The sequence below is a fragment of the Corvus cornix genome, chromosome 19 (genome assembly GCF_000738735.6).
Source record: "Corvus cornix cornix isolate S_Up_H32 chromosome 19, ASM73873v5, whole genome shotgun sequence".
Lineage (NCBI taxonomy): Eukaryota > Metazoa > Chordata > Aves > Passeriformes > Corvidae > Corvus > Corvus cornix.
The window spans coordinates 7321187-7346863 of record NC_046348.1 but is presented as its reverse complement, the minus strand read 5'-3'; the positions used below and the strand labels follow the sequence as shown (position 1 = coordinate 7346863).

At 50.7% G+C, this 25677-nt stretch overlaps 1 protein-coding gene across 1 annotated transcript; it reads right to left on the bottom strand.

The window, feature by feature from the left end:
- Positions 1-45: 45 nt before the first annotated feature.
- On the bottom strand, positions 46-25677 carry CPD (carboxypeptidase D). The gene is made up of 21 exons (XM_039562673.1): positions 24949-25677; positions 22321-22568; positions 15003-15145; positions 14473-14642; positions 13551-13918; positions 12962-13153; positions 11940-12107; positions 10844-10953; positions 10298-10400; positions 9711-9853; positions 9031-9200; positions 8148-8459; positions 6806-7001; positions 6424-6559; positions 5579-5728; positions 5081-5176; positions 4924-4988; positions 4634-4765; positions 4097-4282; positions 3697-3796; positions 46-3066 (listed from the first exon to the last, which is right to left on the bottom strand). Exons 1-21 carry the CDS (start codon positions 25635-25637, stop codon positions 2840-2842), a joined length of 4104 nt encoding a protein of 1367 aa, XP_039418607.1. The 5' UTR covers positions 25638-25677; the 3' UTR covers positions 46-2839.

Sequence of the window (25677 nt, the reverse complement as noted above, 5' to 3'; positions counted from 1 at the left end):
CGAGCTTCCCCCGCCCCGTTGTAAGGAAGAACGAGAGGACGCACGTGGACGTCAAAATAGTTTTATACAGATATTTGATCTCGGTATACAGGTAAAAAACAGGCGGCGGCGGCTGAGGGCAGAGCCCGGCCCAGCCCTGCGCCGCGCCGCCCCCTCCCCTCCCGCTGCCAGGAAAGGGCGATTCAAGTCCCTTTGAAAATGTACATTTGAAGGCACAAGTGCACGGAGCGACAGCGACAGGGACGGGGGCCCGCGGGGGACCGGCTCCTCGGCCCGGGGCGCGGATGGACGGACAGACGGACGCACCGAGGGCACGGGGAGCCGCTCCTGCCTTCCCGAAGTGCCCAGGAACAGCCCCAGCGCTGGCGAAGCTCCGAGCACGGATCTGGAGCCAGAGCCAGGCACCGCCCTTGGTCCTGCTGTGTAGAAAAGTCTCACACGTTTGCAAAACATCTCAAATCCACGCACCTTAAATATACACGCCTACTCCCGGCTAATTCCGAAATGCGCTCTGGGGAAAAGGGCCAGTTCCTAACAGGACTTATTGCTACAGGGACAAAGCAGGGCCAGCTCTGTCCATTACCTGCTGCCAGAGCAAACAAAGCCCAAACAGAGCCCTAAGAGCCATTTGCAAACTCGACTTTAAATAAAACCTACTGTGTCTGTTGTTAAAGGAGGAACAGTTCAGAGATGAGGCAGGATTAATGCTACTTTGTGCTGGTGTCCTACAGCCTGTTACACGTGGAAAAGGGACAAAAAGGGACCAAACCCCATCCCCTGCTCAGCACAATGAGCTGGGAACAGGCACAGAGATGTTCATGGCTCCTGCACAAGGCAACCAGAGCAGTTCTTTCCCAGCAGATGTGGGACAGGAGCTTAGGGAATGCCCAGGCCCCTCTCCCTGTTCCCAGCACACCTCCCCAGCCACACCTTGTGTTTCTTGCAATAGAACGTCCTGTGGAACAGGGAAGGAGGTACACTGGTGTCTGAGGGTTCTCTCTGTCCCTGCACAGAACCAGCTGAGATGATGACCATGGCACCACAGCCACAGGCACGTGGTTCTGGAAGGGCATTTCCACAGGCAGAGGTGAAGAACAGCTTCTTCCCCAGGTGACATGGCCCAAGAGCCTTCAGTGGGGCTGTTCCCCCAGAGGAGACCAGGTCAGAGCCCTGCAGAGCAGACCCCGTAAGATTTTTGGGTGCAACCCATCCCCCCCCCCCACCATAGATACCACATGCAGGTTTCACCAGTGAACATCCCCAGGCCTCTGGAGGACAGAGCAGCTCAGGGCAAACTCGAGGCCTAAGGCTTCTGCAGCCCAGAAATCAGGTCAGTGGGGCAAGAATTAGAAAATGAGCAGCAAGAAAATAAGTGCCTATTCTAATCCCAGCCTTCTGCTTCTGCAGAAAGCACAGAACATCAGAGTTACATAAAGGCTTTGGAAATCAAGCGTTTCAACCATTCTTTCCTTCTGGACATCCCTTCTATTCCCCACAAATCCCATGTGCCTTGGGGATGTGTGCTGCAGCTCCTCTTTCCAACCTCCTGCCAAGTGCTACCACAACAGAATTTGGCTGCTTTTCCCTTCTCCCTCAGCACAGTTCAGCCCTCCCTCACTCCTTGCACCACAGCTGCAGCCACACATACAGGTGGAGCTCCTGCTCCACACTCCAGGGATGCTGCAGGAGCAGAACAGAGCCAAGCCAGCAGGAAATTTGCTGCCTGCCATCACCAGAGCTCAGTGATTAAATGGTACTAAGTGGACAGTGGCAAATGGTGCAAGTTTTCTTCAGAATTTAGCACCAAAGTTGGGCCATGGATACTCCCATGACCTCTCCCTGCTGCTCCATTAAGCTTAAATATAAAGCAGTGGTCAGATTCCACTGTTTCCTCCTGAACAGTGGTGGATTTGAGCAAAACTGATAAAAGTTTTCTACAGATTAGTGAATCCATTTGCTTAGAACAACCTTCCAGCTGCTCTTTCAGACACTGAACTATTGGAACATGAACATGAGACCCCAAAGCCAAGCCTATGACACAAACAAAACACAACCAGGGTGGATGGGGATAAAGTTTCTTTGCTCCCCAGAAGTCAGGAGCAGCAGCATGGCAGAGCTGGCAGGCACTGGAGCTCTGTCAGAGTTCACTGAAGCTCTGACTTTCTCCAGCTCACATCAACAGTGATGTCATCTCCCCCAGCCTTCAGGATGCCAAGTCATTCCCTGAAACTAGTGACACGTTAGAGGTGCTCCACAACCATGAGAGGTGCAGATCACAGCAGGCCACAGCAACCCACGGTGGGAAAAGCTCCAAGGGAACAGCTGAGAATCAAAGGGGTTTTTTTGGGGTTTTTTTTGGGGCTTTTTCTGAGGGCTGCTCTGCAGAATGTGGAGCCACTTGAAGGATTTGGCTTCCCCCAAGCATGTAGTGGAAAACATGAAATCAAAACAGGTTTCTCACCCTTTTCTGGAGTGTTGTGACCACGACTCCATGCAGGTCCTGGAGCACTTCCCCACCATCTGCTCCCTGTGCTGAGATGCTGGGGAAATGCTAAGAGCTCTGCTGGCCACCCTGTTAAAGCTGCCTTTCAAACCACATCATATAAACCTCCAGATCTTGACCCAAAAATGTAACAAACCATGTCCTTATCTCAGAAACAGCCTCCAGCACCCACTAAGTGCCTGTACACAGGAACAGAGCAAACAGAGGGAAGTTGGGAGCTGCCACCCACCCCTCTGGAGGACACATCCTGAAGCTAACATTTCAAAACTGAACCACAGGGATCGCCCCCCACCACCAGTCTGGTCCATGGGAACCTCCTTTCCTGCCCTGGAGGTGTCAGTGTTTGCTGGAGTACAGTGTTTCTTCCTCAGTGTCTGTTTCATCCTGGAATTCGTGGCTCAGGAGGGATTTCTTGGAGCCAGTGGACATCATGCGGATTTCGTCCTCGTAGTCGTCGTGGTGCTGCCGGAGGCGGTGGAAGCCATCCTTGTGTCTGTTGGACTTGATGGAGCACACACACCAGATGATACAGGCAGTGAGCACCAGGGCAGACATGCTTGCACCTGCCAGAGAGAGGACACCAAAGTTAATGCCATGTTCCCCCATGCCAGAGGTTCCCAGGCTTGCCAGCATCCCTCCTCCCTCCTACAGTCACAACCACTTCCTTCACTTCATTGTGATCCTGCTCCTTTCTCCTAGGCCATGGAGGAAAGGAGAACTGCTCCCAGAACAGGACACACTCCATTTTCTGTGCCTGAAATCTAGGAGATTATCACTAAGCTGCATTACAGAACACTGGGTCTAAACTCCCACACACCCCTCCTCAGCAGCTGCCACCTTGACAAAATAAAATAATCTCTTTATGCTTACCTGGTGTCACACCACCCAAAAAAGCCTTGAAGAAGCAAGATCTAGCTCCCAGCTATGCACACAAGCTTTCCCCATTCCAAACATCTCAAAGTACATTTTGGACCCTCCAAATCCCTGCAAAACACTCTGCTTCCTCCCTTCCTCCTACCAAGCAGAACCAAGGGCTGTTGGACTAGTTTGCAAGGACAAGAGTGTGTTCAGAAGGGAAAGCAGGAGATGGCTTAAGCCTGCAGGCTGCTTTCCCAGTTCAGTGGAGCATCTCTGTCAGCATGAACTGGTACAGAAAGCAAAGCTCAAAGCTTTGATAAAAAGCATCACTGTACCTGCAACAGTTATAACCAGCTCCCTTGGCAGTCCAAAAATCCTGTTTTCTGTGTCAAATATTATGAACACAGAGCTGGGTGCATCATCACGTACAAAGACCTGCAGAAAGACACGAGAGGTTAGATCATCTCAGAGCTTGGGGATCCAGACAAGAGAGACACTTGTCATCTGCCCCGTCCTGCCCTGGTCGAAGAAAAGCGCCATGGAAAGAAAAGGTACTCTGAAAACAACCCTGCTGTGCTGGGAAGTTGTTCTCCATCCATTCTGTCAAGGCAGAAAACAGCTCCTGATGGCACATAATCAGCAGCTAAACACAGGCACAACCAGGCAGAGCCCAAACAGGGAAGTTTTTATGTGACAGGGAAAGGGGGAATAACTCCAACACGGGCATTCACGTACCTTGACATGTTTCTGCTGGTACCCACTGGCTATTGCATCAATGCTGTGAAAACCTGGAGCCAGGAGCACGTGGAAATAGCCACCTTCTTTAGTGTAGACCCTCAAGCCTTCATTTAGAACAATGGCAGCTTTAGAAATTGCCCTGCCACTCTTGTCTTGGACAATGCCGTGCACTCCCTTATGGACCTGAAATAAAGCATTTCAAGCACTTTACGTTCAGATCCAAGCTTATGGTGCCTCTGTAACTAAAATGGGACCTATTTTCCCTCTAAAACACAGCTCACTCTCCATCCCTGACCCTCACAATAAATAACAGAGCAAGGCAACACAGCACAGATGTTTAACTCTTGTGTCAACACTTGCCGTGGTCACTTGCTGCCTCTGCTCAATCCATTCCTCATACAGCCTAAATCATGAACATCTGTAATTACACAGCACCAACAAAACCACAAAGACTCTCCATGCTGTTTCTCTTCCTCTCCCCCTCCCCACCACTTTATTCCCCGCCAGAATTTCCTTCCTCAGACTGCAGCTCACCTCCACAAGCATGCTAAGGAGAGATTTCCTGTGGTCTGCCCACAGGCCAGGAAGCTGTCCAGCACTGGGGAAGTAGCAGCAGCCTGTATAAACAGTGATCTCAGGACAATGACCAAATGTCACGCTGAAATCCTGCAAAGAACAAAACCACAGTTACAAGAAAAGCGGTATTAAAGAAATCTTTGCAAAGTGCAGCTGGAGGTGGGGAAGTTTTGCTCAGACATCAGGACAAATACGCTTTTTATTGGTTGTTTAGCAGAGATGAAAAGCCCTGTGCCATGCAGCAGTACCTTCATACTTCCCAGGTGAGTGTGCCATTCTGAGCCACGGATCACTCCACCAGGAATATTCTCATCTGTGAGAGCAAAAACACAGCTGTCAGCCAGAGCTGGCCCAGCAGAGTCTGCCACGAGCTGACAGGAGGTTAAAGGATTCAACCCAACATACCTGACTTATTTGGACAGCCTGGCTGGCCCAAATGCATCACTGGGTGGTTGTTTGCATACAGAGATGCCAAATGCTTTAGTGTTTCTTTGTTCTCCACTGCAATGAGAAAAGTGAGACTTTGAGCATGCAACTCTCATTCCCTGCAGGGGCAGATCCCATTTTAACCCCATGATCCTGTACTAAATGGTGACTCACATTGTTTCAGGAGCATTCCTATTTCCTCTAACAATGAGGGGCAGTATCAAAAGCAGACTTTATACTGGCTCTGGCAGAGGAAAGGTTGAAATACTGTTGTAGGCATAGAAATGGTATATGTTCTGATCCCTAGCTGAACCCTGTGAGGTTTTATAGCTTTACTTACAGACTGTCAACTCCACACACAAAGGGCTGAACACAAAGGAGGCTACAGAACACCATGAGCACAAAAAGCTCTTACAGCACGTGGTCACATGAACCTCTGCAGAGACAGCCCAAGGGGAACCAGGCAACTGGTCACACCTGACTGTGTTGGCTTGTCATAGGGGTAAGTGACAAGCAGAGATCCTCCATCCAGAGCAACAGAGAGGCTGAAATCCTGCTTCAGTATCAAGTTCTCCATGATGGCTTTGGTCTCAGGTTCTCGTGCTGCTGAGTACCGGGTGTAATTGCCTATAAATCAGAACAACAAACAGAAAAGGGAACTAAGAATAGTTTAAGAGGTGTTTGAGAGGTCAGATGTACATCCTTTATGTCTGAAATTAGGTCTGCTGTATGTATTAAAAGGCATCTGTTTCATCTCAGCAGATGCACCTGACTGATAAGTAAAGCATAAAGCACCCAGTCCAGACTATCTATGGGGGGAATTCATCTGCAAAGCTAAATGCAGCTTCCCCAAGCTATTTCCTTTTGTGTTCCAGAGGCTATTTTGTGTGTTTGCTCACAACAATGTCACAGAATTGACATTTTCTTAAGGAAGGAGTTGGGATGATCCCAGCCAAACTTGGGCAGAGAACATTTCCTTCTCAGGAAGGGTGGGCTGATACAGTGCTATGGATACAGTTACATGGAAACCAGAAAAGCATGAAAAAAGGAGACTGTTTCTGGGGAGCATGAACAGAGGGCATTTTTTCCAGAGATGAAAGAAATCCATTAAGAGTAAAAACACGTCAGGTATTATCTGACCTCTCCGATTCCTAAATAACTCTGCTTTGTTTCTTGCACATAAGAGACTGCAAATTGCTGTCTGTAAAGAGGATCCAAGCTTTGGAAGCTTCCCAGCAGCTGTGCTGCCTGGAGCAGTGCCTTCTTTACAGGCAGACCCTGCAACCCAACGACTCCACCCAACCATGGGGCAGCTGCTTTACTTGTGAAATCTGTGTCCAGATCTCTGCCATGAGCATTGGTCTGGCCTATCATCGAGGTGCAGCCTCTCTCCTGCGCGATCTCGCGTCCGTCTGGGTTCAGGGAAGGCACAATCACAATCCGTGTCCGGTCTATCAGCTGAGCAAAAGGAGAAACAGCACAAAGTGCAATTAGTAGGGTTCATTTGCCTGGATCTGAACCTAAGAACTGCAGTTTGAGGTTCCCACTCGTCCCATGGATCACACACAGAATTACACATTCCATTACACGGAATCACCGCAAGCCCCCAAGGCAGTTTTGGCAAAAGGAGTCTCTCCCAGTGAGCACTGTCATCTCAGGATACAGCTGGAAGGCTCCAAGGAGGTCTTTTGATTGGTCTCTCACCTTTGTAACAGCAGCATTCTTCTTGTAGTTCATGCAAAGGAATTCTGCCAGTGTCAGGAGCAGCTCTGTCCCAACGGGAGCATTTCCATGAATACCGGCAACAAAGCGGATCTTGGGCTCCTCAGGCTCGGACTCGTTGGGCTTGTTGGAGATTTCAAGGGACCAGATCTGACGGAACTCAACGCTCTGACCCAAACTGCCAAGAGATGGGAAATGGGAGTGTCAGCTCAGCAACAGAGCTGCAACTCCAGCCTGACCTCCTGGAGAAATCCCGGTGTGGAAAGGAACTGCTGCCAGCCTCCAGCGGAAGGCTGCAAAGGCAAGAGAAACACAACCACATCGGGGGGGCAGATTTGCAGCAGCACTGAACAGAATTCACTCTGAACATCAGTTTGAACACCAGCATCGGGGTAAGGGTGTGTCCAGGTCCAGATGCACAGAATATCCAATATTCCATACATCTCCATACAGCCTATGAGATGACAATAAGTGTGGAACTGCTGGATCCTCTGTGCTGCCAGTGGTGGGTTTTGTTTTTTCCTTCAGAGCAGGATACATCTGGACATCAAACTAATTTATAGAGCAGGACAAAAGAGGCCTGTTCCCAGTAATGCAGGAGCTGTTGCTACAGCCATGCCATTAAGTTGGCAAACTGAGTGCAGGGAAAGCAGGGAACAGGCTCAGGGCTGATGCAACTGCAGGGACAATAGAGGCTACAGATCAGCAAAGCAGCCTTGGCACCAGCAGGGACAGCACATGAGCACATTGTGCCTGGTTACAACAAGCAAATGAGGCCCTGGGACAAAGGGATTTGTGCTTTCTAAAGCTGACAGAGGGTAAGTGCTACAGGTCACAAAAGAGAGCAGAGGATGGCAGCAGCTGGTCTTCTGCAGCAGGGCACAGACCTTGGCCGAGGGCAAGCTCACACAAAAGTGTCTTGGCCCTACTGAAATAAAATCTGGAGACAGACAGTGAAAAAAGGCCATCTGAGATGTGTAAGTCAAATCTGGTCATTTTTGCTGGGGACTCTTCAGTAGGGTGTCAGAAAGGATTTAAAAAGCAGACAACACAGTATGGAGCAGAGAGATGTGCAGAAGTCTGGGATATCAGTGCTGGGAATACTGCCAGTCCCAAGCATCCCAAGGGAACTAAGTCAGGAAAAAGCACATGGATGCATGTGTGAGGCCCTGCAGCCATTGTCGTGCCATCATGTCCTTACACGTGGTGCTCCCTCCATCTCAGGGAGCACAGGGAAGGGAGGGATGAGCTCCCCATCTCTGCACTGTGTTCATGGCTAACAACTTCACAACATCCCTAGCCCAGGCTGCTGCTTTGTTTTCACCTGGTGAGATTTGTGATGTGTGGGTAGTTCAGGTAGAGGCCTCGGAGGAACTCGGAGAGGTCCTTGTAGGGCCGGTATCTGTACGGAGCCACATCCCTGGAGGAGGTGAGCAGGAGCCGCTCCAGACCATTCTCAGCAGAGAGATCTTTAATCAGGGTCTCAAACTCCTTCTCGTTGGGGTTGCTGGTGTCTGGGGTGTTCAAGACCAGCACCTTCCCCTCCTCCACTTTGCTGTCTGTCCGTGAAAGAGTGAAGTTGACCTGCACCCCACCTTTGCTGTCAACTTCCACCACCTTAGTGACTGGATCATACCTGCCCAGGGAAAAGAAGGTACAAGAAAACATCAGGCATGTGAAACCTTGGACAACAAGCCAGCCCTGTTCCTGACTACACACCCACATGGGAGTGCTACTGCTCCCCTGCCCACAGTGAGAAGCACAGAAATGAGGAGCAACAACAGCTCAAAAGGACATGGGAATGGCAGGAGGACAGGGAACAGCTCAGGGCCCAACATGGCATTGAGCTCCTTTTGGCTCAGGTGTTGCAGGGCATGACTGGCAACACAAGAGGTCAGGCTGCTTTAACGCAGAATTTTGGCAGTATTGAAGTGATCAAGTCACTTCTGTGGGCAGCTGCCTGGAAAAGAATTTCCCCTAGAGACACCAAGTTATCCACTCCTAACAGGGGAAGACTGGGATTGTACACCAGTGCCAGGTGAGCAGTCTGACACCACAGTAGCCTCCCGCTGCTATCTCTGCACAGGCCAGACGGCAGGAGAAACGCCCATGCCTACGTGTGCTGTGGGCAGGCAGAGGTGATGGAATATTCCTGAGTGGGAAGTCAGTCATGCAGCTGTTTGCTCCTCGTGCTGGGGCTTGCTCACCCTCGGGCAGACGCTGTGATTTTGTACATCCCTGGGACCAGGAGGCGCCAGAAGTCTCCATCCTTGTAGGTGGTCACTGGGTGGTTGATGTCGGCCACGCTGATGGTGGCATTGAGGATGCCCCTCTTGTCCACAGCATCCAGCACAAAGCCCCAGACACCCTGGTGAACCTGCACAAAGGAGCTCTGCTGAGTGCCAGCCCTCACTCTGCCTCCCACCCCTCACATTTTCAGCATTCCCAGAGGAGCAAGATGATCCAAAAGGGTTCAGGTTAGACTGGCCAACAGCTGGCGTGGACAAAGATCACCTGATGAGTACAATGAGCAATTGTTTGGCTCAGGGTGTCAGCATGGCGCTCTCTGCTCCACACCTTTGTTTGCACACCCCAGGTGTGCAGCACCAGCCCCACTCAGACAGGAACAGAATATAAAAGACATTCCAGCCTCAGGAAACCCAAGGTAGTGGTACATAAAAAGCCCCCACCTGCATCCTCTGGATGCTATTTCCATATAGATTTTTGGTATATTCAGAAGAGAGAGTAGTTGAGACAGGTTCTGATAGGGGTGATTTCTGTAGAGCAGGTACCCAGTTTGGCCAGGAAGCAGCATTTGCAGATCACCCTGTTCATTCTGGTTTGTCTAAAGCAAACCCCAGAAGGAGCTGAGGTCAGAGCACCTCACCTGTTTCATGAACTGCAGCAGTGACCGCCGGTTCTGTGCCCAGTACTTGGGCAGCTCCTCAGCTTTTGGGTATTTCACACAGCCCAGCTCAATGGTCACTTCAAAGCAGTTCGTATGTAAGTAATTCCAGTCTTGCATCCCACCTAAAACAAGAATGTAAAACAAGTTTTGACTTCTGAAGTACCATGGCTCAAAAAAAAAAAAAAAAAAAAAAATCAGATAGTAGAGAAAGATGAAGTACAAACTTGAAGGGAAAAGCTTTTACACAGGGCAGGATTCAAGCTTCAAAGGGATGCCAAAGGGGCAGACAAGTAACCTTCCCTCTTGTAAATACCTTTCATGCTAATAAAGTGCTGTAAAATTCTATGAAACAGTTTTACTAATAGCCAGAGAAACTACACTATAAATTCCTTCCCCCAGGAATAACTTCATCAGGGTACATTATTTAAGAGGTTATAAAAGAAACCTGAGTCCCATTAATCTGAGCTGACCGATGCAGAGTTCCTGACTGATCAGACTAAATCATTTAAGCTGCACATGCATTAACTTGAAGACAAACAGCACAGGAGATTTAAGGTGTCCTTTACCTGGAACGTTGTACCACTGAGCCCCGTTAGTGATGCCATGTGGGAAGTACTCAGTGGGGTACATATCCTTACAAGGGCTTCCCTGATACATCTTTGCATTTTCCTGTAAAACAAGATGCAACGTGTGAAGGTGAGCCTGCACTCCACAGCCACAGGCACTCTTGTTCTCCCCTTAGTCACACATTCAGGGTTACCAACCACAGACGTGTGTCTGTATCGCTGCAGCACCGACTGCTCCCACACCCAACCCCAGTCCAGAGATATCCTTGCTCTCCTCCCAGCCCATGAACAGCATTTTCCACCACCCTTAAAAGTGCCTGCACAGAGCCCTCCCCCCTCACTGCCTGCAGACAGAGCATGCTGGGCATCACTCATGGAATGGGACCCTCCAGTAGGACCCTTCTGCTGCCCCTGCAACAGCAGGGGCTCACCCACAGAGCCTGCAACCACCTCTACCAGCTGCTCAGGAGGTTCCCTGGAAGCTGAAGAGGAGTTTCCCAGGAGTCAAGCCAGCAGGATGTACCCATTTTCCTGTTAGAGCTTTACCTTGGAGTAGGCAAGTGCCAGCTTCTGGAACACAGCATCATCTGGGGATTTACTGTATATGGCTATTCCTTGTTCATCGTCATCGAAGGGGTAATTAACCACCAGAGAACCTGCAGGCAAAACAAGCTGTGGCTCATACTTGTGTGCTTTCCCAGTCATCCCTCAGCATAACAGGGGAAATTTTTCCCCAGCAAGTGCCAAGTCTTCTGTTTCTCAAGACTTGGCATTAAACAAAGCATTAAGCTCAGTGGATAGCAGACACAAAAGCACAGGAAGAGATAACACCACACCTCGTTGGGAAGGAGAACCAAAGCCACAACAACATCAAAGCTTTGGCTCTTACATGAAGGAGGGCTGAGCACAACCTCATAATAATTGCTTTCACAGAGAAGAGGAAGCAAGGGGAGGAATTTCCTAGAATATGCATGGTGCTTTTGACACAAATGATGCAGTTTTTCAGCCTTCTGGAGTTTACTGCTGAAGGTTTCCCCAAGGAAGCTGTACTAATAGCACCGTGAAACCCCAGACACCACTGCAGCTGGAGACCTGCCAGCCCCCTCACACCCACACACCAGACTTCTGCACTACAAACCAAACATGCTGGCAACAAAGCATCCACCTGCAAGTTACCACAGCTACAAGCCAGCAGACAAACTGTCTAGGGAGTAAGCTGTAATACACAGAGACTTAATTTAGAACACTCCAAAAGGAGAATTAAGTTACTGCAAATTTCTTAGTTCTACCATGCCACTCAAGGCAGGGAACCCTCAGGATTGCATTCACTCCATAAATGCTGTGAAGCCTTTAACAGCCACAGCTCTGTATCCCATTCCCAGACCATCTGCTGACAAGGGAGTCCATCCCCATCTCCCAGATGCTCCCCTTCAGAGAACTGGTTGGGATCTTCCCAGCAGCCGCCTCAACTCCCTACAAACACATTTGGGGACACGGTTTTCACCCTCTGTGTCCAGTTTCTGCTCCATCTTGCAGCACAAGAGCTCCTCAGTGCACACCTAGGACACTGTGGAGACATCCCTGCAAACTCCCATCTCACAAAGCCCAGCACAGAGGAAGGAGCTTGGTTTGGATGTGGTACCTCCGTGCAGGTTTGCTGAGAGCACAAACGGGTAAGACTTTAGCCAGGCCATGACAGCACGAGTTTCTGGCTGTGGAGGGTCTGTTACATGGACAAACTGATCTGGGAAGTTCCTGTTCAGGTCATAGTTGTTGCTGTTGTTTCTGCCAACAGTACCTCCTTCGTCTCCTGAAAATGAAACACAAGTTCAAGCTCACGCCCTGTGAAGAAGTTTCAACCTTTTATTACAGAGTTTACAAAAGTATCAGTTAGTGAAGAGAGCAGAGAGCACAGCAGTGCTGGTTCCCTGCACCCAGAAAGGGGCACCCAGGCCCTCCCCCGAGAGTGGCCTGCTCTGTGCAGCAGTGCCTGGGGGCCCGTCCCGTGGGTGTTTGCTCAGGCTCTCAGGGCAGTCAGATGAGCAGAGGCACTGAACCATGAACAATCTCTGCAGCCGGATGTCACGACCACAGAAACCTCAGAGCTCACCTTCTCAAACCAGCCAGACAAGTTCTTTGTTAAACCCAAGCAGAGCTCTGCTTCCAGAAAGGGATTCTGGACAGTCTCTGTTCTGCCAATCTGCAAGAGCCACGTAGTTCTAAGACTTCCCTGAAGGATGTTTTTGCCAGTTTTAACCTCATGATAAAAGTCTATGTTATCCTTGGACAAGTGCTCTGCAGACAGCCTGGCTCCCACACTGCACTTACTGACAGAGTGGACCAAAGCACAGCAAGCAAGAGCTGTGTCAAATACATGTCTTTTTTTAAAATAAGCCCTGGATTAGCCACAGACCATAAGGGGACCCAAACAGGGGCAGCTCACAGCACTGCTGAAGTATAAGAGCTCTCCCCAACAGCTTCCAGCATCCATCAATCAAGGTCCACCCACTCATCCCACAGCACACACCAAGTCCCTTCCCAGCCTCCCTGTGTGGAGAGCACTCCTGCTCCCACAAGGCTTCCAGATTTCCCAGGGATTCCATGAACCCAAAGGCTTGTCCTGAGAGCTAGAAACCCCACAGATATTGGCACAAACAGCAGTACCTTCCTGGGATTTCTCATAGCCATCAGGGTTCATAGATGGCATGATGTGGATCCGTGTGCTCTGGACCAAGTCAGTCACTTCGGGATCTGTGCCGAAGTTCTTGCAGAGGTACTCTATGAGGTTCAGGAGAAGCTCTCGCCCCACAACTTCATTCCCGTGCATGTTACCGATGTACTTGAACTCTGGCTCGCCTGCAGACACAGGGTCACACCACAGAGACAAATTATAACCACTATGTTACAGCCTGGAGACACCTCACCACCCCCTGAGCATTGCCCTTCCAGGCTTTGCTGGAGGGCATTTACCTAAAACTCACACTTCTGCTCCCCCAACTCCAAAAACAACAATGTCTCAAAGAACTTTCTTGGCCCTTCCTCCCTAGAGCTCCATGACCAGCACAGATGTCCCCAGCAATGCTCTTTAACACAGTGCCACCCACTGCACTTGCACTTTCTATAAAAGATACAAGGAGCAGCTCAGTCTCTCAAGAGAGGAGCAAGCTCTACACTCCTTTTTGCTCTGCCTCTCCCAGTGTAAAGGGTCTGTCAGCTGCATTTGTGCCTCACTAAAATGGATTTCCCACATCACCTGCTTCGTGGACACCAGGGTTGTCAGAGATCTCCATGACGTAGAGCTCCCGCAGCTCCACAGACTTGCCCACGGAGTAGAGGCGGGTGATGTTGGGATACTCGTTAGCGTAGCGCCGCAGGAAGATCTCCATGTCCGAGAAGTGGTGGTGGCGGAAGTCCATGGGTTGGATGGGTTGATGGACAGAGGTTGGATTTGGGGCCTCAGCCTGCACAGAGGTGGGGGTGATGGCAGTGACAGGGGAAGGCGCTGCCGTGAGCTGTGTGACGTTAGGAGTTGGTGGCATCACAGTCGGCTGCAAGGAGAAGTTCACTTCTGTTGCATCTCCCTCCTTCACCTCGATGTTCTCTTTGGTCACTGGTGAGTAACTGTGGAAAAAACAACTGGCTTCAGCAAGAAGGCTCTGCAGAACAGAAGACAAAATTCCCTGCAGTCCCTCCATCACTCCAGACTACTCCCCCCAGCCCGAACGCACTGGGACATTAATGACTGAGATTCACAGGGACCGAGCTGATGGGACTCATCCCACTGCCACCAAACCCAGCTCCACTGCTGTCCTTGCATGGATCAGCAGGGAAGAAGCCTCAGGTGTATCACAGAACTGGCCATGGGGCAAGTCACACATTCACACGCAGGCTTGGGACAACACAAACTCCTGTTGGGGTGACCCTATTCCACTTCCTTCCTTTGCACAAAGGATGCAATTTGATACAAGCAGTCAAACAGCAGTTGACAGAAATTCTGTGCACTCAACAGCACCCTGAGGGGTGCAAATACAGCTGCAGCTCTGAGCTGGAACCATTTACTGCTGCAGCTTCTAGCCAAGCCCCTTAAATACACAAGGTGTTTTCAACGGGGGGGAATCAAGAGAAGGAACAGGAGCAGTTGGCAGTGTGGGCACAAGCTGCCACAGAGACATTACCCCATCACAAAAGCCGTCACGTTGTAGGTCCCAGGCACCAGCAGCCGGTGGAAATCACCAAATTTCCCTGCTGTGATGTTATGAGCGATACCAGCAACGGCAATGGTCGCATTGTCCAGGCCAGCTCCTGTGATTGCATCCCTCACAAAGCCCTTCACACCAATGTGGACCTGAGGGAAAAAAAGCAAGGGCCTGGCTGAAGGCAGGCAACATCAGGGGAACTGTATCCTCAGGCAGCAATGTCTCTGCATGACTTAGGCAGATCTGCACCAATCAGTCCCTCTAACACTGCACCCCACAAGGCTCCTCTCAGCAGAGCTCTGTCACGGGGCATGTGGGAGCTGTGGCAGAACCACAGAGAAACACAGCAGCTTTATAGCCACCCACCTCCAAACAGCAGCTGCAGCATCTGTGTTACCTCACACAGCAAACAAAGCCAGGAGGGCACCTGAACACGGTGCTCCCAGCCCACCATGGACACACACAGGTTTCACAGCTGCCACACCCACACCCAGCCCAGCCCTCACTACCTTCTCAATGAAAGCCAGGAGAGATTCCCGGTTGTTCTCCCACTCCTTTGGAAGCTCAGAAGTTGGTGGGTATTTGCAGCAGGACAGCTCCAATGTGATCTCAAAGCAGTTGGCCCACACGTAGTTGTAATCCTGCATCCCACCTGAGAAAAGGAGGCAAAGACGTTCCAAGAGCAATGCACACACATCCCACCATGGGATGCTATTTCTCCTTGTCCTTCAGCCCCACATGGCATCTCCCCAGGATGCTGCCCCAGCTCCAGAGTGAGCAGCCTAAGGAGAAAAGTCAGGTCAGATTATGATGACAGCCTGTGCTGTAATTGGAACATTGGGCCATTCAGATCAGTCACAGCCAGCTCAAAGTAACAGTCCCTTTGTCTCACAGCTCCATCAGCTGAACTCTCTCAGCACAGCTCTTGGGAATTCATACAGGTTCATTTTACATTGCAGACACAACAAACCCAGTGTGCCAGGGCAGGTACACCAGACTCTGAACATTCCAGCAGCCAACTCCTTCCCTGTGCATTCCAAGCTACCTCAGATTTGTGAGGTCTGCCTGCAAGAGAGGTTACTTCACTCAAAATGACTTTGAGGCCTTTGATCCAAAAGAACACCAGACTATCAACTTGGGAGTTGGCAGCTCAAATCTGCACACTGGAATCAGTTTCAAGGAACACACAATTGTTCTCCCAAAAGCCTCTTAGCAAAACTCTGGACAGGATGAGAACAATGCTTCCCCTTCTCTACTTCCTCAGCTGCTCTTTTCTTCCAACTCCTTATCCAAAGGTCTATACCTGAGAAAGGTCCACCTGGGAAAGTCTGAGAAACTTGTTCTTGGCCAAGTCACCAGCCTCCTCCCACGCTTCCTCTGTAAGGCAGCAGTTTCAAATCAATTTAAGGATGTTGCAACACCTGGAGAGTTTGTTAGCTTAGTGCTAAACCAGCCCAACCTCGGTGAGCACCAGGAAACAGGAGTGCACAGAGCTGTTTCCCAGTATTAAGTTCATTTTACTGTTTTTGCCCTTCAGAGAAACCACAGGCACTGCTATGAATCAAAAAGGTCCCCTTGTCCCAGCAAGTGTCCTGACCCCATTCACTGAAGTTTATATCCAACGCTCAGCAAGCAAAGCTGTTCCTCAAACAGGACTGAATCCTGCAGGACTTGATTACTGCAGGTATCAACACTCATGATCTGGAGCCCAGACTTGAGCGTGCTGACGAAGACTGCAAATGCTCAGCCCTCTATACACTACTGGGAACTTTCAAGAGTAAAAAGGACATTCCAAAACACCCACATGTCTGTGAAAGAGGTTTCAGAATCACCCTGCTAAACCCCACATGACAATAGCCAGATGACCACATGAAAGGATTGCTCCCACCACCCAATCAGGCAGTTGTGTCAGTAAGGAAGACACACCATGCTATGTTTTTTGTGTGCTGACAATGTCTTCTGGCTCCCACAACCTTATTTAGTTATAACACAGGCAGACTTGTGTGTCACAGCCTTGGCCACCACTTCCTAGACAGCTCCATCCCAACCTGTACAGCAGCGCCTGCAACAAGAGCCCTGAGACCTCCACACCAACAGAACGACTCCCACCAGGGTCACCTGGATGCAGGGGCCCAGAATTTCCTCTGGATGAGCTGAGGGAGTTGAACTGACTCTCAGAAGTCCATCTCTCAGAGAACAGCAATGCATTTTCTCCACAGGAGGCAGATGCCAAGTCCAGGACAAGAAAAGCAGAGAGCTGTGGCAGATATCACAGCACCGGACTGCAAAGCCCCAGCAAAACGGTCTGTAAGAAATGCAAATTTTGTGCACCCATCCTTTGCTTGGCCCACTGAAGTGCTGCATTAGTGCTGTGCCAATAGAGCTCATTTAACTTGAGCGGTTTCCTAATCATTCACAAGCCCCTTGAAGTGAGGGACCCTCTGTGGCAGTGGCCAATTAACCAGCCAGAATGGATCAATACCCTGATGCAAACGCACTCCCTGGCATTGGCAGGGGCTGTGTTAATGCATGGTCAGCAACAGGGGGAAAACAGCAGCACTTGACCAAGCAGAGGAGGCTTCTAACAGAGGTGGTGGCCCAAAAGGTCAGGGACCACTGCCCTGAATTCAACAGCCCCACTGCAGCTGGGTAAAGCAGGGATGGACTGACAGCGTAAAGTAGGATTTAGAACTGGCCCCTGGGAAGATGTGAGGGATGGTATCACAACAAAGATGTCCCAGTTCCTCTCAGGTCTCCTGGGAATGTGCTGCTAAGGGAACACGGAGCTTCCACTGAAACAAATCAAATGTCACTTGCAGCCAGAAGGAGAGCACTGCAGCCTGTGCACGGGCTGACATCAAAACAGGAAAGAGACTTTTCTGTCCAGCAAAAGGGGGCCACAAAGTGTTGGAGGACTTTCCAACTCTCAAACTCCGTTCAGGGGGTTAGAGAAACAAGGCCTGTGAGTCTGATCCACCCCCAGCTTCATTCAGCTCCTGTTACCAGGCTCAGAACAGGCATGCACAGCAGGCTGCTCTCTCGCCAGTAAACACCACGCCGAGCAAAACGATCTGCCAGCCCATAACCATCTGCTCCTAGCAGGACGTTAATGCATTTGAAAACATCCATACGTAAACCAGGGCCATTATGAAACATATTTAGTGCTTCATCTGCCATTCAAGCAAATTTAGGACAGATGCTCACCCATAATAGAGCAGCAACAGACTAAATTAGAGCTTGCTACACCAATTCTGGTAAAACTGTCTCTTGGAGAAAGTAGTCCACTGCATTCTTGAAAATTTGGATTGTATCCACTGCACATATTTGGCCTTCACATGGCTCTTTTGCAGAGCAGGACAGTTATTTTTACAGCCTGTGGAGCTACATATTTTCCCACATACCATCTGCACAGCCTCCCGTGGCTGTGCAGAGACCCAGAGGGTAAAGAGAGACCTGTACTCAGCCTGCCATTAGCAGGGTGCTACAGTCATGGAGCAGAGGAGAAAATACACACCTGAGGTAGAAAACTGCCAGACTACAGTGCTTCTACTCTGTTTGGGTAATATCTGGGATAACCTGTTGGATTTACTTCAGCATTTTAATCATGGGGTGTCGTTAGCCTGCACTGTGAAAAGCTTCAGCCTCCCCATGAGGCACCATTCCCCTTTTTGTCAGTGAGCAGCTTAGTGTCACTGCAAGTCAGCCCCTGACTGGCAGTAGGTCACAAAAGTGCTCAGAAGAAACCTCTCTCCTGCTCTGACCCACTCCCTGAGCATCAGGACTGCACTTCAGGCAGGGATACCAGACCTCCTGCAGCACAAACACTGCAGAGCTCACACTGACAGGGGGGCCTCTGCTCCCTGCCAAACTCAAACCAGGAGAATGCAGCTCTCCAGAGTCAAGCCTGAGGATCCAGATACCATAAATACTCCACGTGCCAGGAGAAGCCTGCCAGGCCAGCCAAGAAGGACTCTATTTTCAAACTGCACTATGCAGCAAACTAATTCCAGCTCTCACTGGAGCAGACATCAGCAGATAAGGAACCTGCAGCTAAGTTAAAGCAGAAAAACGGTCACGTCTGCTCTGCAGAGGGAGCAGATGGCACCAAGCAAGCTGGAGACATGACTCAATACACAGCTCAAGTTGCTGACTCTGCTCAGAACTGATTGTCTCATAGCACGGGACTGAGTGAGCACCAGCAGCAGCACCAAGCAAGCAGAGGAATGTTCTGGTCCATTAGTCTGAAACCATTAAACTCAGAGGAGGTGAGGTTTGGGCCTCCAACTGTAGCAGCTGCATGGCCCAGGGTAGCCCAGCCTTCTCTTCAAAGAGAAGGGCAGAGCCCTCCCAAAGGCTGCACCAGCACAGCACTGCCAAGCAGTTCATGATAGATGTGAAAAGAGGCCTTAGACACTCAAACCACCAAGCCAATACTGCTCTCAAGAAGAAAAAGAACTGCAGCAAGACTTTTATGAAAATACAAGCACATAAGTGCAGCAAATTGTGCATATCCCCAGAAAGACATGGCTGAGAGCTTCTACGAGAGCTCACTCTGTGGAAGTGCCTTCTGCCATGCCCAGGAAAGAAGCCACCACAGTGATGCCACACTGTTCTCAGCACTCATTTTAACTGCTCTGAGCTGGATGCCACTAAGAGCTGGTTGGAAGCTCAGTGTGGCTGGTAACCACAGCCAAAACAACCCAGTAAGCACAAAGGTAACCTAAATCCACTTTCAACCTGAGAAGTGCCTCCCAATAGACACCAGAAACATCTCAAACACTTGGACATCAGAGAGTAAAGCTAGCAAGAAAATAACTTTTAGGAAGGGACTGCATGTAAAACAAATTTTCCAAGGCTGCCCACAAAACATGCTCATGCTGAATTTAGTTTTTGATCTAGAGGATCTTAACAACACAAAGTCAAAGCACATCCTGCCCACAGATAAGACGAGAGCGGTTTCTCAACTGCTCTCTGTACCCCAGCCCAACTTTGCATGTACTCCCTTGATCTGAACCAGCCACTTGGTAGTTAAAACCCCCAAAGGCTAAAAAGGAAGAGAAAGAGCATGCACACCAGAGATAGCCTCTAAAAAGCATCCCAGTCACCAACATGCTTATCTACAGCAGCTGGAATGCAGGAGCCAAATTCAGCTGTCTGGCAGAGATCCATCTTTGTGCACACTTGACCTTAGCAATTACTCTCATGGTTTGTACTTGCCACCTCAATCTGACACATGTAAGAGGCTGTTTGCAAACTCAAATGGAAGCTAATGGAGTCTGGCACCAGCATAAAATTGAACTGGTAACTCCAGGACAACGAATCCCATGGCAGTTTGCTCTCCAGCATGTTTGATTTCACATGATAAAATGTGGCAGGAAAATTTCCACCTGTTGAAACACTATGTTCTCATTTCTTTGTTTTTACTGGCTTTAGTTCACTTGGAGCCTGCGGGAGTCTCTGCTGGCACAGCCTGATCTGGAGGCCTCGAGCACGTGCCCCGCACCGCTCACAGAACCGTGAGCTCTGGTTATCTACCTCTAGAGCTCAGCTCAGGGACTGGGATTTCCCCAGCCTCATTTCACCACACATTTCAATTCTGCAATCACTGGGAAAGGCCTCCTGATCCAAGCACGAGCCTCCGCAGTCCCTGGCACAGAGCTGAGCAAGTCGGATGACTCAAAACAGCCTCTCCGATGGTTTTGCTGCTTCTGTCACACCACTTACAACTGACTCCCCTCTGCCTGCTGTTCATCCACTACTAAAAATAAATGTTAAAAGCTGCAGCCCCGAAGGGGTGAATCGACACAACATCAAACTACACGTGTGGTACTGGTCAGTTCACCTGTGATCATTTTACACAAATTCCCTGGCTCTGGGGGAGCTGCTCCAAAGGCTGCCGTCACCCTCAGCAATGCTCCACTCTACGAGTCCACATCAGTGCATCCTCCCTGCAATCTCTGCCCCTGAGTTGCCTACAGCCATCCGTGCTGAGCCCGAGATTGTGGCCTGTCACAGAGAAAGGGTTCATTTCTGCAGAGACTGGGTGCTGGAGGCTATTGGATAAACACAAACCACAGTGATGGCAGCACAGAGCAATCTGGTCTGCAGTTCACACCTTTTATTTCCTCTGAAAGGAAAATGCTGCCATTTCTTTGTCCTGCTGGTAGAGCAAAGGCAGCCTGGAAGGTTCACACACCAGTGCCACAGCCACCAACCAGGAGGATGAAAAAGTCATCCCTGCAGTGTAAAATGCTGCTCTCTGGGGTCAGGAGAGCACAGACCCAAAGCTCTGGAATAACTTTCCCCTCAGATCACACCCAACCCACTTCATTACAAGGACAGAAGACCTTAGAGCTGCAGTTAAACCTCCCAACTGAAGTGTTGGCCGATAACAACAGCCACCACAACAAGGCAGCACAGATCATCCAGGATATCCTGTTCCCTCACAAGCCAAGTCACCAGATTACACAAACTTTCCTCCTGCAGGACATCTCACAGCAGCAGAATGAACCTTGAGCCAGCAAACACGAGGGCTGGTGTGCTCAGCAACAGCTGGTAGAGAAAGAGATCAAACCGCATCTTATTTGAGCACAACACCTTATTTGCCCAGTGAAATCCAGGGGAGTGATTCAGACACAGCTAAAAACCCAGCCTTCCTCTTCCAGCTCAGAGATGATGTGTTCAGGCCCTATAATGGACCCCTCTCCAGCCTTCCCAAGCAAGCTGGATGCAGGATTAACACAGGACTCTGCTGCAAAGCCCATGTTGCAGAAAGACACTGTCTTACTAGAAATTGTTAAGCTGTAAGCTCTGAAGGATAAACAACATTGGCTGTCACTGCTTGCTCAGCACTTCTGCCATTATCCCTCAGCCACAGCGCAAGGGAAGGCAGAGCAGCGAAGCAACACAACTTCTTGAGACCATTTCTGCAACTTTTTTGTTGTGTTCTCACCACAGAAGTTCCTGCCCTGTCTGGTGAGGCCGTGGCCGTACAACATCTGCCAAGGGGGCACAGCAATGGGGTAACTTGGGAGCTCTCTTTTCCATGAGAGCTTCTCATCACATAAATTATTATTTAAATTTTCAACCAAACCAACACACACAGAGCAACCCACTGAGTGGCTGAGCCAGGCTAGTAACCTCCACCTGCACAGGTAGAGTGGTGGCACCAGGAGGTAATCTCCTTTTCAGCTCACTTCTATATGCAGCTGCCTAATGGAGGGATCAGGAGCTGTCCTAGAGGCTCCAGCAGGCCAAAATTCAGATGCCTTCTAGATCTCCCACACTGGTGGATGAGAACAGGTCATGCAGGCTGTCACCCTCCACACAGGTCTAAGAGTAGAGTAGTCCATGGAAAAGCTGCCAACCCCACTTCCAGCAAGAACTCCTTGGTTAGCTCAGACCACATATCTAAATTTCACATACTTTTACAGCAGGCTATTCTATAATCACAAAACTACAAATTCAGAGGTTAAAAGACTTCTCACAGAACACTGGCATTGGTTTAATACCTTTAACAATAATTTCCTCTTTCCTGTATCAAAATTTAGCCACCATCAAGAGACCTACAAGAGCTCATTTGGCAAATGAAGCCTCCCACGTGCAGGACAATTCTCCACCACGTAAGGGGGTCAGGAAGAATCCTCCATTTTGCTGGGATCTCTTCCCTACAAACATCTCCCAAGCTGTTACTCATCAGCTGCTGTTCCCATGATGTTCTCTCTTCATTTCAAGCTGCTAGAAGACATTCAAAGCTAAAAATATCACTTAACCCACAGCCCCTTCCTCTATGACAAACACCACCAGTCTCAGGTGAGCACAGCTTACCTTCTACATCGTACCACTGGGCACCATTCGTGATGCCATCTGGGAAGGTCTCTCCCTCCTCTCCAGGGCAGTTGGGTTTGCCAGTTCTCATGATGGGGTGATGTGACGCATAAGCTTTTGCCAAATATCTGAAGACCTCATCATCAGCTGATTTACTGTAGACTCCTGTGGGCCTGTGCGTGGGAGAGTCATCGTAGGGGTAGCTTGCCACCACGGAGCCACCATGGAGATTGCCAGAGAGCAGAAACCTGGGGTTGGGAAGGAAAGGGAGAAAAAGTCATACTGGAAACATTTCAACAGGAAGTTTGCTACAGCAACCCAACCAGTTATTCTGCTGCTTTCCCACCCAAACCACGCTCTCAGGAGCCTCCAAACTCTATTTGGGATTAATGAGGCAAATTGCACACACTGGACGTGGAATCAACTGGACCCTGCTCCATCAGCCCTGTGCAGGGAGCACACCTGGAGCTGCAGCTACACCAAGGCTAAGTTAACAGACATGCACCTGTCTGACACTGAGTCAGCTACTGTTGGACATGAAACCCTATCGTGGGAGACGTGTTCCAGCCTCCAACACAGTCAGCAGCATTGTCACAGGGACTGAACAGCGTCCAAGTGGGAGCACAGTGGGGAAATCTGCAGATTTTTGCAATAACCCAACTCTCAGTGCTGGCTGAGTAGCTCCCCAAACTGACATCTGGCATTTCTGGAGATGGAACAAGTTTTTTTCTGCAGTCTAAGAGCAACCCCCAAACTCAGTGACACACAAGCAGTGCACAGCTCTTCATCGAGATGAGTACACCTGGTACGTGCAACAGAATCAACTCACAAATAAAATCTGGATGTGAGACAGAGCTGTTAAAATCCCAAGGCAGAAAATACAGCAGGGCATGCCCCATATCCCCTTTCAGTTTGATCACAGGCAGCACAAGCACTTAAACGAATCCCAAAGGTAATTGTCTCTGTTCTTCCTCTTCCCACCAAACACAGCACTGAGGGGGGAAAAGAGCTCTCCTGTGCATTTGCTCAAATGGGATTTGGTTTCCAAGCAGAGGTAATGTGACCAATACCTTTACCTTGCTTAAAATAGCGCACGTAAATTGCATTACACCCACTATCTCCCTTTTTAATCAAACAGTTCTGTTTACCCATTCATTTTTCTATCAGCAGTTATGTTAGTCTAACAATTACACCAGTATTAACTGGTGCTGCCAGGCAGAGGGACGCACAAAGCACCACGTTCTTCCTGTTTCACCCTGGCTGATAGCAAATCCCACCTCAGGTACTAAGAGAAAAAGATAAAATAAAAAGCTCAAGGTGTTTTCAAAATTATATAAAGAAAGCACATGAGTTTCCCTCGTAACTAATCTTGAGCTGAACCAACTCTGGAGGGATTTTAGTGCAAAGTGCTGCACCAGAGCTGTCCTAAAGGATTGTTAAGACAAGCAGTTACTGGTGAAGTTCCTGAAATTCCTCTGGAGCACCATCGCCATGGGCACTGCCATCCACCAAGTTTTAATAACGATCATTTGTTAATGTAAATTTTGTTTCCTAAACGTGAGCGAACATTATACGATGCTGAAGGTTGTGTGCATTGGCTGGAGTCAACCAACAGCCCTGGAGTGCACTGTGGCCATCAGTAACCCCCTCTCCATCTCTTCCTATCCCTGTTCTGGGAAGAGGGCCACAGTTTGCTGCAGTGCATTGCTGCTTTCTCTGCAGTTTCCCACGGTTGGTTGCACTGACCTTTGTGGTCTGGACCTTACACAGTTCTCTGAAGAACACGTGGTAAATGAAGAATCAATGCCCAGCCTGGCCACTGCACTTTCTGGGGCTGCCCCAGACCCCCACATCAGAGCTGGGCTTTGAAGGCACCATCTCCCCTCCTGGGCTGCCCCCACTCCAGGCACAGCAGCTTCCCACTGTGCTACCCCTTAGGATGGGGAGAGCCCGACAGGTCAGCATGGATGCTCGAGGCTCAGTCCCACGTGCTTCAACTGAACAGATGGGAAAGGTGGCTGTAGAAACAGGGCCTGTCTTTGGAAATGCTGCTGCATAGAGCATTATTTCTAAATCCAAGGAATTTTCCATGGAACAAAAAGATGAGGGGAAGGCCTATCCAACACAGTTTTATTCACGTGGTCGTACACAGACCAGCTGCATACTTAACCCCAAATATTTCCAGCATCCCACAGCTTGTGGAGAAAGCATTACTGGCCCTAAGAGCAAGACCCAAGGACAAGTTCACAGTGAAGCAGGAGAGAAGTTTCCAGCCACAAGCTCGGGGAGATGGGACACATGCAGACGGCCATGGAGGCCAGAACATGTGGGCGGGTACAGGGCACAAGCTGTGCCCTGCGGGGCTAGTGCAGCTCCTTGGCAGGTGCACAAAACCTGCGGCCGCCAAATGCTCTCCCCAGCGCAGGAGGGTCCCGGCTGCGATGAAGAGCCGACGCAGGGAGGCAGGCTGGGGATAAACAGGTGGGGAAATTACTTCTCCTTTCCCGCAGGCCCTGCCGGGAAACACCGGGAAGGGTTGGAAGCTGGCTGACACCCCCGGGGAGCGAAGCCAAGGGTCTCCGCTCCCCGGAGCGGCGCGCCGGGCAGGGGGGACCGGGCAGCACTCACCTGTTGCGGCGCATCCAGTCGATGAGCGCTTGCACCTCGGGCACGGGCTCCAGGTTGGGCTCGGCGTCTCCGAACTGGTCGGGGAAGCTGCGGTTGAGGTCGCGGCCGTGGCTGTTCTCCCGGCCGCCCTCGGCGCCGCCGCCGCAGTTGCCTTCTTGGGCGCGCTCGAAGCCGTCGGGGTTGAGGCTGGGCAGCAGGTACAGGTCGGTGGTGTTGAGCAGGCGGACGATGCGCTCGTCGCCGCCGGCCCAGCCCCGCACCAGCTCCCAGGCCAGGCGGAGCAGCAGCGGCCGTGCCAGCGGCTCGTCCCCGTGCATGTTCCCCACCAGCTTCACCTGCGGCCGCCCGGGCAGGGCAGCGCCGCCGGGAGGCTCGTCGGGGCGCTCGGGGCCCAGCCCGGCCGTGAGCCGCAGCACCCACAGCGGCCGATTCTCCACTGACTGCCCGATGCTGAAGAGCCGCACCAGGCCCGGGGGGGCCGCGGCCGCCAGCGCCCGCAGCGCCTCACCCAGCTCGGCCGAGTGCAGGTACCGCAGCGCCTCGCCGGGCGCCGCCGCCGCCGCCTCCGCTTTCTTGATGTGGGGGCTGCGGGCCGGGCTCTGCAGCGAGGGCAGCGGCGGCAGCAGCAGCGCGCAGAGGAGCGGCAGCAGTCCCGGCATCAGCCGGAGCTCCCGAGCCGCGCTCGCCATAGCCCCACGCACGCCCCGGTCCCGCCGCGCCGCGCCGGGT